Source organism: Clarias gariepinus, chromosome 2, assembly GCF_024256425.1.
Source record: "Clarias gariepinus isolate MV-2021 ecotype Netherlands chromosome 2, CGAR_prim_01v2, whole genome shotgun sequence".
Taxonomy (NCBI): Eukaryota; Metazoa; Chordata; class Actinopteri; order Siluriformes; family Clariidae; genus Clarias; species Clarias gariepinus.
The window spans coordinates 27,661,165-27,677,405 of NC_071101.1; the positions used below are offsets into that span (position 1 = coordinate 27,661,165).

The following is a 16,241-nucleotide window of genomic DNA, read 5'->3' on the forward strand; positions in this document are numbered from 1 at the left end:
CGAAAACACCAATAACCCACAAAGCACAGGGAGAACAATCAAACTCCATGCAGAGCTGAATTGAATTGGTAAAATATGCCTCATTATTTGTACCTAATAATATGTGCCAAAATTTTGTAAGCTACTCAAACAGTTAAAGCTGATACTACTGTATGTCACTGGAGTCATCACTTCACTTAACACATTTTTTATCTTGTGTGATTATGAAATGTTCAAGTGATTACTGCAGGTATTAATAGCAGAATGGACCAGAAGACCGATTAGGAGCATGAGCGGAATTTGCAGGGAAGGAGGAGGGGCATCATCCCCTAAGCATGGTTACTTAACTTTTACTTGAAATTTTCCCCGTCCCTGCTTGCCTCACACGCCCTCGTCTGAGGCGGCAAATGGAAAAATATACGTCATGGCATGATCACGTGACTCCGGCGCATGCGTGCGCATGTTTAGTCGCCCGAAATCTCAGCTTTCTGAAAGATTATTGCATTTGATCATAGTTTTAATTAACTATGATACACAACTACTATTGAATGCTACAGCAGCTGTCTGTTTAACATGTTTATAGAAACTATGTGTATGATCCATCGATTAGTTACCTACATGAATTCAAGCCATAAAATGACAGGTGAGTCATATGTAAAGTCTCTATGGTAAGCTGTGGAATATGGACTCGACTCCTGCTCCAAGAGCCAAGAATCGATGGAGTCAGTTCAAAGAATCGATTCCATAAACTGTACAGTACTGAGGAAAGGTTTTAGGCGAGGCAAAGAACTTCATCAAAAATGCCTTTGATAAAAATTAAATAAACTGTCTCAACAATAAGAAGAACTACAAAAAAAAATCAGTCTTTGGGGTGACAGTCCTTTTCGTTTTGTTTATTAGCAGTCTGATGTACACCTCGTGTAGTTTTATAACAAAATCAGCTTGTGAGTTTTACTTTGGACAGTCAGCAACAGATGTTTGGGAGACTTTATTGCACTTGTGTTTTTTCTTCTTCTTTTGCATTCATTATTATGTTTTTTTAATCTGAAATATGGTAATTTCTTTACTGACATACAAACATTTTTTTGTAACATTTTGTTGGAATTGTAATGCCTGGAAATATACCTGTTCATCTGTCTTAATCCTAAAAAGTCATAAAATAAACATGTATAAGGGGTGTTTAAGTCAAACAGGAACTTTTGATTATGCAGAATAACGGAACACAGTTGTGTGAGTAAAAATACTTTTATTTCTTTATACAGTATGTTCCCCTACTACGCTTATGCTCTTATCCCAGCATTATACCAGTGCTTGGATACCAACCAGGTAAAAAGTTTTCTCAGTATGCCAGAGGCATGATCCAACTGCCTGCTTCACTTCTGAAATGCTGGCCTCCCAGTATCTCCTTTAATGACCCAAACATGCGTTTGTACAGGTCTGTACAGGGAATGTAGCAATAATTCCTAGCCGAGTTTTGTTATGTGCAGCTGATGTTCCTAAATGATTGTGTGTACAGTTCTCACACACACATGCATCTCTTCTGCAAGTTGGTAAGAAGTTCTCCAAAGTATTCTTCAAGTTGGTAAGAATTTATTTTCTAGAATCAGACTTCCACAGGAACGACTGCAGTGGGCTCTGAGCCACCCTGGCTGGGATCACCATTCATGGACATACAACCTTCTATAAAATGTTTGCACCATTCAAAGGTTTTACTACGACTAATAGTCTCATCATGTGTATTGTGCTTGAAGTCTTCACACCTTAATTCACCAGCAATTTCATTGAGCCCATGTTTGACTTGAACGCCCCTCATATATACAATATATACATAATATACATAATCTTATATCTCGTGTTACAATCTTACCACCGGGTACACCACACAATATGTGTGAGTTTTAAACTTGTTAAGACCTTCAAAAAGACAAAGCCATCTGGGTGCACCGGACAACTTGTGTGCCTTTTGAGCACTCTTAGACATTTAAAAAGCCCTAGATGCTGATGTCACTAAATATGGCATAAGTTTAATGCTTCATCACAGCTGGACATGTCTTTCTGGTGTGCCTAGGCGACGATGGTGCGATGGTGTAGGTGCTTGGGCAGATCATTGTTGCTTGCAAGAGTTTTTGAGCATGTTAAAAACCCAAAAGGGCCGAATCACTCACTCATCTTCTAAACCACTTTATCCTGTATTCAGGGTTGCTGGAACCTGAAGCCTATCCCAGCAGGCTTAGGGCACGAGGCAGGGTACACCCTGAACAGGGTGCCAATCCATCGCAGGGCACACACACATGCATGCACACTACGGGCAATTTGGAAACGCCAATTAGACTAACTTGCCTATCTTTGGACTGTGGGAGAAAACCGGAGTACCCGGAGGAAACCCACCAAGCATGGAGAGAACATGCAAACTCTATGCACACAGAGACGGAATCAAGCCTGGCCGAGAATCAAACCCGGATTGGTGCAATGCCCTTACATTACTATGACATCATCACTATTAAATAGAATTATCAGAGCGATTGCTATGACATAGTCATAGTGTTTGGGCACTAATGAATGTAGCAGACACTTCTGGAACACGAGTCCTATAAAACGAGGCGGAATCGACTGATTCCTTCAATATCTGAAAGCGGTGAATCGACTCTTTTGGGAGTCGGATCCCAGCCCATAGCCGTGTTGGTAGTCGTTCAGTGGTCGAGTGACTGTTGACACTACATCCTCTCGCGTGAACACAGAGCATACACTACAAGGTAGCTATATGCCTATATGTTTATATTATTTATTTCTAATAAGGCTGACATTGATTTCCAAGCATGATATATGTTTGTAATTAATTTTAAACGGGTTACGTGTTTGTTCAGAGGTAAGACGTTATTATCTAGCTAGCCTTACGCCGTTACTCGCTTTATGAGCTTAGCGAGCCTAGCTAGGAGTGCTAACGCGCAGTTCCGTTAGTTACCGGCTGGTATACCCGCACAAATAAAAACTAATCTCTCTTACTGCTTATTAGCTGTTGTACAGTTGTTTGGTTATCGAGTTATACAGGTAGCTGATTATTATCGGCCTGCTGATGTGGAACTAGCTAAAGAGCTAGCAGCCACTTGTGGATGAGCAAGAAAGGGCAATTTTACATTACATGATGTGTAATATTTTGTTTACCGTCTCCAGTGATTACATTAATTTTGTTCAAATAACATTAACAAAAAAATTTATATAATAACGACATTGTAATCAGTACATAGGGGTTTTAAACGGCTAAAAGGGATAAGTAGCTAGGGCACGTGATGTCCTTTTGGGTGTGCAACCCTCTAGGAAGAATTGATTGGCTCACCACTTCTAGAAGAGGATGCTCTCCCTGTTTTATTTTTCTCTTTCTTTTTCTTCAGCTCAACAAAACAATTTTGAAGTCGTGACGTGTGTACATATAGACAAATAAAATTGTGTTAATTAGTGAAATGTTTTTTTTTCCAGGCCAAATTCTAAGAAAAAAAATGTAATCATCAATAGCAACCGCTGCTCCGCATCAGGCTGAATTCTTTAAAGCATGGACTTAACAAATAGAAAAAAAAAAATCTCAAATAGTTGTTTAGAGGTCAGCTTTGTAGGATGGAGCCATGTCATGGAATTTTTTTTTTCAATTACCTTGAGTGTTCTCTGTTAATGTCACTGAAGAAATGCTCCAACACACTTTTTGTGGCAAGATACATTATTATCCTGATAAATTACTTTACCGTCATTGAACCTATTTTCTATCAGTGGAATGATAATGATTGATAGTGGAAGCAGTGTCGGCGTTCTTTAATTCTAATGCAACTCGCTCTAGTTCTTACCCCAATGTACACCCCCAGACTACTAAGTGGCGAAAATCTTTAATGTTCCGTAAGAGCAGTACCAGACAAATGTTTCCGCAGATGTTTCTGTGGTTAGTACATTTACATCACTTAACATTTCTTGCATCCAGTAAGCCACTCACCATGATTTTCTACAGCCCAAAATATTTGTTTTCTTCTTTATAGGCTTTAGTGCTAGTTTTACTTTGGCTTTTCTGTCTGTAAATTCCATCTCATTAAGCTGATTTTTTAAGGTTTTGTCACAAGCATTGACTCCTACTTCTGCCCATTAGTTCGTCATCTGTTTCATAATTGCATTTAAAGGTATATTGCTGTGACTGTTCTAGCCTGACTCTTTGACATTTTACTTGGTTTACCCGCATGTTTTCCTTTTATAACCTTTACATTTTGTTTGTACTAGGGCTGCAACTAACGATTATTTTTGATAATCGATTAGTTGGGCGATTTTTTTTTTATTTTTTTATTTTTTTGATTAATCAGATAAAACCTAAACGCTTCTTTAATTTGATGTTTTGCTTATAACTATAAAAAAAAATAAATCAGGGTATTATTTATGTATAAAAATAAACTTTTAAAAATGCCACATATAGAGTTTAATGATTTTTAATTTTGACATTTTAAACCTTAAATGAAATGTAATGTGTGTGTATGTGTGTGTGTGTGTATATATATATATATATATATAGTTTAAAAAAATACACTGAGGGCCTCCGAGTGGCGCAGTGGTAAAGTGCTCGCCCTATCATCCGGAGATCGCTGGTTCGAACCCTGGGTGATGCTGTTTTCCTCTCACAGCCGGAGGCACAGAGAGGGCTGATTGGCCGCGCTCTCTCAGGGGGGAGGAATGAGAGGTACTTGCGCTCCCACATTAATCTTGTAGTATATATGTAAGTATCCGGGGCGTCTGTGAGCTCGCGCACACGGAAGGAGCGGCTAGCGCTTTCCTCCGAGTGTGTTACTCCGCCCCTAACGGTGCGTGAGCAAGCAGTTCGAAAAGATGCGGCTGACGTCACGCGGTTCGGAGGAAACACGTGATAGTCTTCGCCCTCCCGGCTGAATGGTAGTAGTAGCCTTAATGTGGGAGCCCCCTAGTGACGGGGAGGAATTGGCTATGACTAATATTGGGGAGAAAATTTGAAAAAAAAAAAAATATATATATATATATATATATATATATATATACACTGACATTCAGTTGATAAGATATAAACAGCTAAAATAATGTAATTTTGTATAATAAAATGATGTATGCATAAGTAAAACCACAGTAAATTACGTTTGTTACAAGTTAACTTTGTAGTGGACTATAAAAAAAACTGTAGAAATGCAAAAAGCTAATAGTCACAAATGTACTGTTATTTGCATTCGCTGAAAACCACAACAATCACTAAATGTAATATTCTACTGTTATTCGCACCGTGTAATTTAAGCTAATCTAAAGTATCGCCATTTAACTAATCACTATTGCTCATGAGGTGATTGCGTAATGTTATGCTAGCAAGTAGCACGTGAACAGATCTAGCACGACTGGCCCGAGGTTAGCAAACAGTTTAAACAAAAGCACTTAAACTATACAACTTTTACACGATGAAGAGATACAGTTTTTACCGACGTTTCGCCATCCATAACAACAACATGTTTTCTTTTTAAGTGTTCGTGCATGACATGCCATGAAAGCTGTCTTGCATAGCGTGCAGGTTACCGTCTTCTTAGAGGCGTTTATTGTAAATCACTCCCATACCTTGGAGGATTAGGGGCGCGCGCTTTTTCCTGCAGACGCTTCTGTAACCTCTTTCGCGCGAGCGGCTGTGTATCTGGGTGTATCTGGGTGTATTTGTGCATCTTGTGGTCGCGCTCCTCAGTGACGTGAGCAGCCCAACTAATCGATAATGGCATTCGTTGACAACGAATTTCATTATCGATGATTATCGATTTTATCGATTAGTTCTTGCAGCCCTAGTTTGTACTTGCACTAAATTTTGGACAGAGCAGCCTTTGAGCAATCAGTATCTTTTGCTACAGATTTTGTTGAATTTCCTTCTTGAACAAGGTTTATACATTTTTTCATTGTTTCAGTTACAACTCTTTCTTGTTTTGGCCAGGTTTCTTTTAAATTAGTAGTTTAGCAGCATGTTAGGGTTTCTAAGCACTCTACTTTACCTGCAGACTAGTTTGCCTTTTTTAGACCTGTGCCAGTATATGTTTTAGAAATCTAAATAACCATGTGATTCCATATTTTTACTCAACATAAAATTATTCCATAAGTTTTTCCTCTTGACCTGGAAAAAAATATGCTATTAATTAAAATAATTACTTTGGTTCATGAATGTTATTGAGCTATTGAACAAATATAGTTTCATGTCTTATCTGTGTCATATTCCACAAGCTGTGTGAACATGCTCTAAGTGTGATTTAATTTTTTACAAGCCAGGGGTTGTAGCTGCCTCAAAGTTTCAATTTTGGTTATTTTAGCCATCATTTTTAACAGCCTTTTGTCACTTCGGCCTAATAGTTCCCGTTAACATGTTTTGTTTTTCTTTCTGTTTATTTAAAGATGAATCGAGTTGCAGTGGTGTGGGTGTGTCTGGCTTTGGTGGCGTGTGTGGTGGCCAGACGAGGAGGAGGTGGCTTTAAAGGGGGTTTTAGCTGGGGCAAGGGCAGCAACACAGGCAGCAAAGGGACCAGCACCGGAAATCGAGGAGGCAGTAACACCAAAGGGTCCTCATCTGGAGGAACTCACTCCCGGCCAGCCAATTATCCTCGCCAGCCTCAAGTACCAAACCAAAATCCTCCACCATATCCTGGCACTGGTGGAGGACATGCAGGCTCTTATCCAGGAAGAGGGGGTGCTGGAGGATACCCTAACCAAGGGGGATACCCTAACCAAGGGGGATACCCTAACCAAGGGGGATACCCTAACCAAGGGGGATACCCTAATCAGGGACGCTATCCAGGTCAAGGATCATATCCAGGTCAAGGATCATATCCAGGTCAAGGATCATATCCTGGAGCAGGTTCATATCCCAATAGCTACCCAGGAAGAAGTGGAGCGTACCCTTATCCTCAAGGTGGTTCTTACCCTGGGTACCCAGTCCGAGGAGCATCTTATCCTGGTTCCAATCCCAACCCGTATGGTGCTGCAGGAGGATATCCTGGAGCAGCACAATACCCCTACTGGAATCCCAACAATAAAATCATCAGTCCTCGGTATGGTGGTAACTATGGATATGGTGGTTATGGAGCAGGGGGCTCTCCATTCGCCCAGTCTGTGCACAATATGGGTATGAAGCCGTCTATCCAATCGAAGGGATTTGGTAAGCAGGCGCTGGTGGCTGCTGGAGTCGGTGCTATGGCTGGCATGGCAGTAGGTTATGGCCTGGGCAGTTTTCCACGCCCACACTTTATGTTTCACAACCCACAAGAAGAATATTATTATAACCATTACATGTACCGACGCTATGGTACCAGACCTTCTGACAGTAACACAAACCCCAGCTCGGCAGGTGCAGGGCCAGGTGACACTGAATCAAGTTCAACTAATAATGTTCACGACATTTTTCAAAATCCTCCACCGCAATCCTATGATAGGTACATGGACAGTTGTATGAAGAGAACAGATTTGTTGAGAGAGGAGCAGGGCAGAAATAAGAGAGCTGCTGAGGACTCGTGGGTACCAGAGGTAAAGGATAGTGAAAAGATTCGCACTGAAAACGATACAAATGAGCAACTGGGTGAAGCAGAGGCTCAAAAATCGGACTTTATTACAAAAAATGAGAAAAGCGGGGAAAGAAATAAAACTAGCAATGCCACAGATAACCCTCTGCCATATGCTGCCAAGCTGACTGGTGCTACAGAGCCACCCACTGAGCCTCAGGAGGAAAAGAATGATCAGATGAAAGAGGAAGATGATGATACTGTAAGCATATTAGAAATTGGTTATCCTGCACTAATTGAGCAGCTAAAAGCTCGACGTTGTGTCGAGCTTTACATGGTTTATGCTGAGCAACATGCTGAGAAACAGGCTCAGATGCGCAGCGATAATAATGGCGGTGAACAGCTCATGCCCCTTAGCCATGGGCTTATGGTCATCTCTTTGCTTATGAGCTCCTTCTTATTCTACTGAACATAGAGAGCTTTTCTGAATTCATGTAAACACTTTTTAGTCACAGTAAGACATATCAAATGAACTAGAAGTGAAAAAATTGAATGTCTGTCATGGAGTTAACTATAAAGTTATAATAACAAATCCGTGATGCAGTTCTAGTCTTTGCAAATTCTAAAAAGTAAGGGATCCATGTTTCATTAAGGATTTCTGCCTCAACATTATGGTTGTTACTAATTCTATACATAAAGAAAAAAAAACACAGAGGACATTACCTGCTACTGAATCTAAAAAAAAGGATTGTCATTATGAAATGGCTTCTATTATCGCCATCTTTTTTGATTTTATAATCTCACTGCATGAGTGTGTACAGCAGTACACTTTTAGGCGTTAACATGTTGCATCTTTTCTGCAAACAAATACAATGTTTTATTTATTTCTGATAACTTATAGATATCACACCCAAAACTTTGACACATGCCGCTTTTTAAGTGAGTGATGTTGCTGCTTGTGGCACTATAAAAATTGCAATGGACCTCATTGATCAATCGTATTTGTACTCCGGAGTCTGTGTTGAATGAGCAGGTTCAAATTTAAGAATGGAGGATGTGCTCAGATGTGAATAGCTTTGTTTCATTATGAGAGAGAATGTTGAAAGATAATTGTTTTAGTTGTTGATGTTTGGGTGCATACTTTTCTGATGGATCTGCTTTGCTGTTGCCAGTTATTTTTAATGTTTTACAACATTTCAGCACATTGACTTAGACAGTTAAATTATTTTCAAAGTAGCCTGCCTGGTGTGCATGATTGCTTGGATACAGTGTAATTTTTTTTTCTTTTCCCTTTTGCAGTTGACATGATTTTCAGATTTATTTTTTCCTCTACAGTTTGACCCTTTCCGGTATTTTTTCAATTTTTATTTTTTTATTTTTTATTTTTTAACTAAAAGTGAGATAAAATGCCCTCAATTTCTGCATTTCTGTCTTTACCTAACCATCTAATAGTGGCTTAGTGATTTCGGCTTTCTGTGCTCTTAAAAATTTTGAACACATCATTACGTATAAACAAGCTGCGTCAGGCACGATCTGTGCACTTTACACACTCAACATACTGTACATATTAGAGTAACTTGAAATGAGACAGAATGAAATAGATTTAGTAAAGGGTTGATCAATGAGGCTCAGTGTCCTGTTTGTAGTGTTTTGTGGATTTATTATTAACTTTGGAAATAGCTCAGATGGCATTTATGGCTCAGTACTCTAATGTAGTTTCTAATGTCGATATAAGATAATGATTCAGTAGGCTGTTTGAATGTACTTTTAGTTCACTGCACTGATCTTAAGGATTTTTTTTAAAACTTATACACCGGGAAATTATTTTGAAATGTTTTATTTTTAGATAGGCTTTTATTTAATCTTTATTTATGCTGTTTAGCAAGACTTGAGTTTTTGGTCAGTTTAAGCATTGGAGCTTAGCTCTGTCTAGCTCTGGCCTTTAAGTTCATATCTGTACTCGTATGCAGTACAGGATTCATAGCTCAAATAAAATATGTACACGTGTGCTCACTAAATGGTTTGGTGAAGGGCAATATTGCATCAAGCATTGCATCTAAATGCAACATGTAAAGATGGAAATGTGGATTTTTGTCATTTATTTCTGAAGACTGCACTGACAAATTTAATGTACTCTAATTGTTATAGTAATGTTTTTAACTCATAACTGTTCACGTTTCTCTCTCCATGTAAAATCTTAAATCAAATGCTGTGTGTCATGCTCAGTCACTATTTGGCTTTTTTTTTTTTCAGTTTAGTTTGTAAACAACACAGTAAGGGTAAGTTAATTTATGAAGAAAATCAGCCTGTAGGACAAAATATTTTTTGGGTATTTATAAAAATTTCAGATAAAAATGTTCATGCCCTGCTTGTGTTAGTGTGTAAATTTATGTATAAGATTATTATGGACCTCCATTGTTAAGCTTTGAAGCATGTACCTTCTGATGAGCTAATACACTTTTATTAATTTAATTTAATAAATTATTTTAATACTCTGTATTCAAAAAAATGTGTATGTGTATTTTTTGAATATAATTTTTTTAGAATACTGTGTGAACCTTGTTTTATTTTAAAGATACTGACTAAATAAATGTTTATCTGTTTACTCTCATTTTAGCACTAAGTGATTTGACCTCAAAAGATTTTAACCATTCATAAATAAAACTGTCTTGTCTTGTAACCATCAATAAAACATAAGGCAGGATTTCCTAACCTATAGGCAAGGCAAGGCAAGTTTATTTGTATAGCACATTTCATACACAATGGTAATTCAAAGTGCTTTACATAGAAGAAGAAAATAAACATGAAATGAAATAAAAGATAATAGCAATAAGACATTTTAACAAAAACTTTTAAATTTCATTTAAAATAAAAATAAATAATAAACAAATTTCCTTATGGAACACTTTTAAATGTAACTTCCAAAGAAATGAAATGATAAACATAGATTACTTCTAAAATAAGCCAGGTCTAATCGATGCCAGTTCAAATGTGATTACTCATCTTCATTTTGTTCTTGTCTTAACATCAAAGTACAGTTTGCATGATTACAAAACCATTTTTTAAAGTTTCATTTAAGAAAGCAATAACTGCCAAATAAACTTGTCTATTAAGCATAAGATTAGTGCTTCTGCAAGTATTAATGGTGTTTTTTTTAAATGTACAAATGAAACTAAATTGCGGTTACTTAAGTATTGAGACACTTTATAAAGGCATTTATAGTTACATTTAGTCTTTTTTGTCCATGAGATGAGTTCTGTCTCTTAAGGATAAGGATAAGGATATCTTGTCCTCTTATAGATAACTCATTTACTGACAATGATGTGCTCTAACATATATTTAGTTGTTTATTTGTTTGCTTATTATAAAAGCACTTATTATTAAACTATAGAACATATGGACTGTCAAACAATTTCTGGTGAATGTGTACCCTTGTAATATTACCTCTCAGTCTTCTTCTTTGTCTTTCGGCTGTTCCCTTTCAGGGGTCGCCACAGCGAATCATCTGCCTCCATCTAACCCTATCCTCTGCATCCTCCTCTCTCACACCAACTAACTTCATGTCCTCTCTCACTGCATCCATAAATCTCCTCTTTGGTCTTCCTCTAGACCTCCTGCCTGGCAGTTCAAACATCAGCATCCTTCTACCGATATATTCACAATCTCTCCTCTGAACATGTCCAAACCACCTCAATTCGGCCTCTCTGACTTTATCTCCAAAACATCTAACATAGGTTGATGAACTCATTCTTGATCCTTTCCATCCCTGTCACTTCCAAAGAGAACCTCAACATCTTCAGCTCTGCTACCTCCAACTCTGCCTCTTGTCCTTTCTGTCCACTGTCCTCAGTGCCACTGTCTCTAAGCTGTAGAGCATTGCTGGTCTCACCACTGTCCTGTACACCTTTCCTTTCATTCTCGCTGATACTCTTTTATTGCACAACACACCTGACACTTTTCTTCACCCATTCCAACCTGCCTGTACCCGCCTCTTCACCTCCTTTCCACACTCTCCGTTGATTTGGACCGTTGACCCCAAGTACTTAAAGTGCTGCACTTTCTTTACCTCTGCTCCCTGTAGCCTCACCGTTCCTCTCGGGTTCTGCTTATTCACACACATGTATTCCGTCTTACTGCGGCTAACCTTCCTTCCTCTGCTTTCCAGAGCATACCTCCACCTCTCCAAATTTTCTTCCACCTGTTCCCTGCTCTCGCTACAAAGCACAATCATCATCTGCAAGCATCATAGTCCATGGAGACTCAATCAGAATTGAGCATTTAACAGAACTGTGGTATAAAATACAAAGGCATTTGCATGAGCTTCGGGACTAAAACAAACTTAATCAACCCTGTTCAGATATTAATGAACATCCTTTAGTACCTCCGTGTTACATGTTCTAATAAATACCTTGATCATTTCTGTGTAAAGCCTCTAAGTTAATTATATTTTATTTACCTTAATTCATTATAGGCATACAATATAGCACAATAATGATTAATATTTGCTTGTTATTTGTATAATATATATTTTTTGTATACTAGCTCTTTCTTAAATAGGATGTCAAGCACAAATTGACCTGAGCACCTCTGTGATATGGTGGATCAGTGCATACTAAACCGTAATCAGAATAATCTATGCTTCTGCAAATGTGTCATGACAGAAAAGATAAAACAAGGATTTACTGAGGATTTATTATTAAAAAAAAAAAACTAATTAAATAAAACAAGCTCTGCATAATGACAATACTAAGGCTACTGATTGCAAGCTAAAAATATTAACTGAGGCACTGATCTGTTACATCTTATCTTGGATCTCTCCACTTTATGATGAGAAAATGGCTCAATTACTTTTCACTAATTTCATCAACAGCAAGGGAGAAAAAAAACTTAAAATCTAACCTTTATTCCTGTCCTCGCTATTTTGTCCTTCTACTGTAAAAGAAACAGAGAGAGTGTCACATTCTTCATAACTCTTAATACATTTGTAGATAAATACTAAATGAATTCACTGTTAATATTTTTATCCAAATCCACATTGATTCCAAATTTATTGCCTGTACAATGGTGTTGATTTGGTTAATTCCTTATGTTCACTTTCACATTGTTGTAAAGAAATCATTCAGGCTGAGGAAAGTACCATTTTGTTGTCTGGGCACAACAGGAGCTGTTTCTTCTCTGGAAGGAGGTCCTGGATTTCAAAAGCTGTTACAGTAGCCTACATACAGTACACTGCAGCATATTTTTACTCTCAGTAGTCACTGCTGTTTACTAAATCTGAGGGAGCGCTCCCTTTTATCACCACCATAATTGGTATGGTTTGTATTTTGCCCTTGAAAAGTTTTCCATCAAAAGTGCAAACATTACGGTTTGGTTTTGCGTTTAATGCTCACACTCCAGATGTGTACCTTTTGTACACATAGCAAAATTCTGCAAAGATTACAAGAATTCTTTTTTGTAATCATTGTAAACACTTTGGAAAACCCAGCAAAACAATTTTTATCCTTACACTATTAATGTGCCAATCATATTGTTGTCACCATCAACAGCAAATAAGAAACAGCAGTGTTGTGAGGTAAACTATTACATTCAAATACAGTTCACACAACTCCAAAACCAGGAGCCTGCATAATTTTCTTTGTTATATTACTTGGAGATGTCATAAGCATTATGTATGGGTAGGCTGAGGATTATATGAAAGGTATTTACCTCTGCAAGGATGTTTAGGCGCTGTTACCTGTTACCTAGCTTGTAATTTGGGCCTCTTATTTAAAAATTTTGTCTAAAATGACTTTTTTTTGTGCAGGTATGACACATATTGTTTCATAAGTACTTAATATATAAAAAATTTAAGGGGTTCTTAGTAGTATTCATTTTATCTTACTTAAATAACTAGTAGGTTGGATTAAAGAATCATTAAATGAATCTCCAATTATTTCCATAATTCTATACATTTTAATGGAAAAAGTCGATTCTTTGACTTAAGCTTCTTAATTGTAAATATTTTCTGGTTTCTTTACTACTTTATGATAGTAACGAAATATCTTTGAGCAGTGGGCAAAATGACAAAACAAGAAATGTTTACACTTCATCTTGGACTTTGGGAAACACTGATCAACAAATTGACTACAAATCATTGTACTGTACATATAAAGTACTTGACAAAGGATTACTAATGCTTAACTAATAAAGTAAACTACTAATGCAATAAACAGTATACATTAGTGAACGATTCGTTCTTTTTGGACAAATCTTTAATGTGACTCAGAAGAACGAGTAGTCTAGAAGAGTGATTCGTTCATTTTCTACTTGGCATGCATGCGCAAAACATCGCAAAACCTCTGTTGAGCGATTCTTTCTCAATGACTTTTCTGGTCCGAGTTGTTCATTTTTTTGTCATGTGACTCTCAAAGACGCTATGCAGTGCAATAGATTCAAAATAACGAACTACTTAGACTAAAAGAGAGATATTATTTATTATAATATGTCCTTAGCTGTACTGTAATATTTTCATTACTAGAACTACAGTCAAATATGTGTATGTAGTAGTGATGGGAGGTTTTAATAATTTTTGTGACTCGGTTCTTTAAATCTCGTGCATCAAAATAAATGAACCTTTTTTTTTTAGTCATTTAGTTAATTTCATTTTTTTGATTAGAAATAAAATAAAATGTTGGATTTTCAATAAAAAAGACCCCTAATACAGTAAATTTTGGCTATAGTTTCAGTAATCAAAATATTACAATGCAGCTAAGGACATGTTATAATAAACAAAATGAGTAGCTCACCTCTCATATCTTCCAGTCTGAGTTGTTCGTTCTTTTGAATCTATTTCTCAGCATAGCGTCTATGGAGTCACGTGACAAAAGAACAAATGACTCGGAGTAGAAGAGTCATTGAGAAAGAATTGCTCAATTTACATTTAGGCATTTGGCAGAGCGACTTACATTTTTATCTCATTACACATCTGAGCAGTTGAGGGTTAAGGGTCTTGCTCAAGGGCCCAACAGTGGCAACTTTGTGGTTGTGGGGTTTAAACCTGGAATCTTCCGAACCATAGTCCAATGTCTTAACCACTGAGCTACCCCTGGCTCAATTCTGTTTTCAGTACATAACCTACAGTGGTTTTGCGATGATTTTGCACCCAGTAGAAAATGAACGAATCACTCTCTGAGACTACTTGTTCTTCTGAGTCATGTTGATGATTCGTTCAAAAAGAACGAATCGTTCATGAAAGACTCATCACTAGTATGTAGATGTATTGGGGGTCTGTTTATTAAAAATTTAACATTTTATTTTATTTCTGATCAAAAGAGCAAAATCAACTAAATGAATCAAAAAAAGATTTGCTCATTTTGATAACGAGATTCAAAGAACTGAGTCACTAGTATACATTCAAGTCATGCAAAAAGCATATTGTCATGTTTTCTCCAGCTTATCTGTTGTTGCCGTGCACAGTCAAGTCAACCTTAAATAGACAGCGTAGGTTCTTCTCATAAAGTGGCCTCTCCTTATTGACAAACATGTTGTAGAACGCTGCAGCTCAATTTCCCAGACTGCCATGCAGCCTACAAACATGGAAGCCATGGACTACAACTCCCAACAACACTCTTTTCTCCATTAACGGTCTCCTGATTACTAACTTGCAATAGGCTACCTATGTTCAGTCAGACAGCACCTGATTGAAATGACTCGTAGTTCAGTGCAAAGTATTTCAGCAGTTACAATCCCTCCTATGAATATGAGATACAGGGAAGTCTTTTGCAAGACCAAACCCAGTGGTCTTTCTCCAGAGTAAGACTACGAGTGTGTAATCAACCTGCTGCCAGGTACGTATCCACCACGAAATCGTAATTTATCCTCTGTCTTTGACTGAACAAGCAGCCAGGGATCAATACATCAAGAAAGCCCTGCAGCAGGATTACATTCCTCCTTATATGTCACCTGCTTTAGATGGATTTTTTCTTGTTGGGAAAAAAAGGTGTAGGCCCCAGTGTTCTTAGATCCTGGTCCCGAGGGAAAACCACAATATTAGAGCTGTTGTTTAAGATCTTGTATTCAGATTCTGTGTCACAGAAGGGAAACACCCCAGTATCAAGCTGGACATCAAGACTCTCCACACAGAATAAGGCTGTAAGAAGCTTAATGGCAAATATATTGCAACATATAAAATCATCAGTAAAATCAATAATGTAACATATTGTATAAGTTAGAGCTTGCTGCAGAATTGCACCGTCATTCCACGTGTCTGATTGGCCAGAGCCAATCCACCCAACTCACCGCCTAAACCAATGCTCATCAATAGTCAATTTGTGAAACAAATCGGATTTGCTTGCAGTATGAACAAGGTTTAAGAGTGCAGTGTCGTTCACTTTCCTGCTAATTTAAGTCTTTAAAAAGGGTTTGATATTTATTATTTATTACCCCTTTGTAATAACTATGACCTCAGAAGTGAAACTGTATTAAACTGTATTGCCACAGATAAGTATTTATCACATTAGAAAAGTATTTCCTTTTACATCAGGGTGATCAAAACCAATTTTCCATGCCAAAGAATTTTCCAGTCTACTCCAGGGCAAGTCTCTGATAAAGTCGAATTTTATATACAGGAATTCCAGTTGGACCCAAATTAACTATACTATAAAATTATCACACTTACAAAATCCCCCTAAGGCTGGGATTTTCAAAGTCCAGACTTCAGTCTAGAGCCAGACGGGATGGCAAGTCAATCTGAACCCACACCTTGTATTACTAATC

General features: G+C 37.5%; 1 protein-coding gene across 1 annotated transcript; it reads left to right on the forward strand.

The window, feature by feature from the left end:
* Positions 1–2,640: 2,640 nt before the first annotated feature.
* prnprs3 (prion protein, related sequence 3) lies at positions 2,641–10,087 on the forward strand. The gene is made up of 2 exons (XM_053489181.1): positions 2,641–2,732; positions 6,388–10,087. The coding sequence occupies exon 2, from the start codon at positions 6,388–6,390 to the stop codon at positions 7,954–7,956; it is 1,569 nt and encodes a 522-aa protein (XP_053345156.1). The 5' UTR covers positions 2,641–2,732; the 3' UTR covers positions 7,957–10,087.
* Positions 10,088–16,241: the final 6,154 nt, after the last annotated feature.

What these genes read in the sequence shown, in the direction of transcription:
- prnprs3 (XM_053489181.1), top strand. Translation starts at nt 6,388, where the DNA reads ATGAATCGAGTTGCAGTGGTGTGGGTGTGTCTGGCTTTGGTGGCGTGT.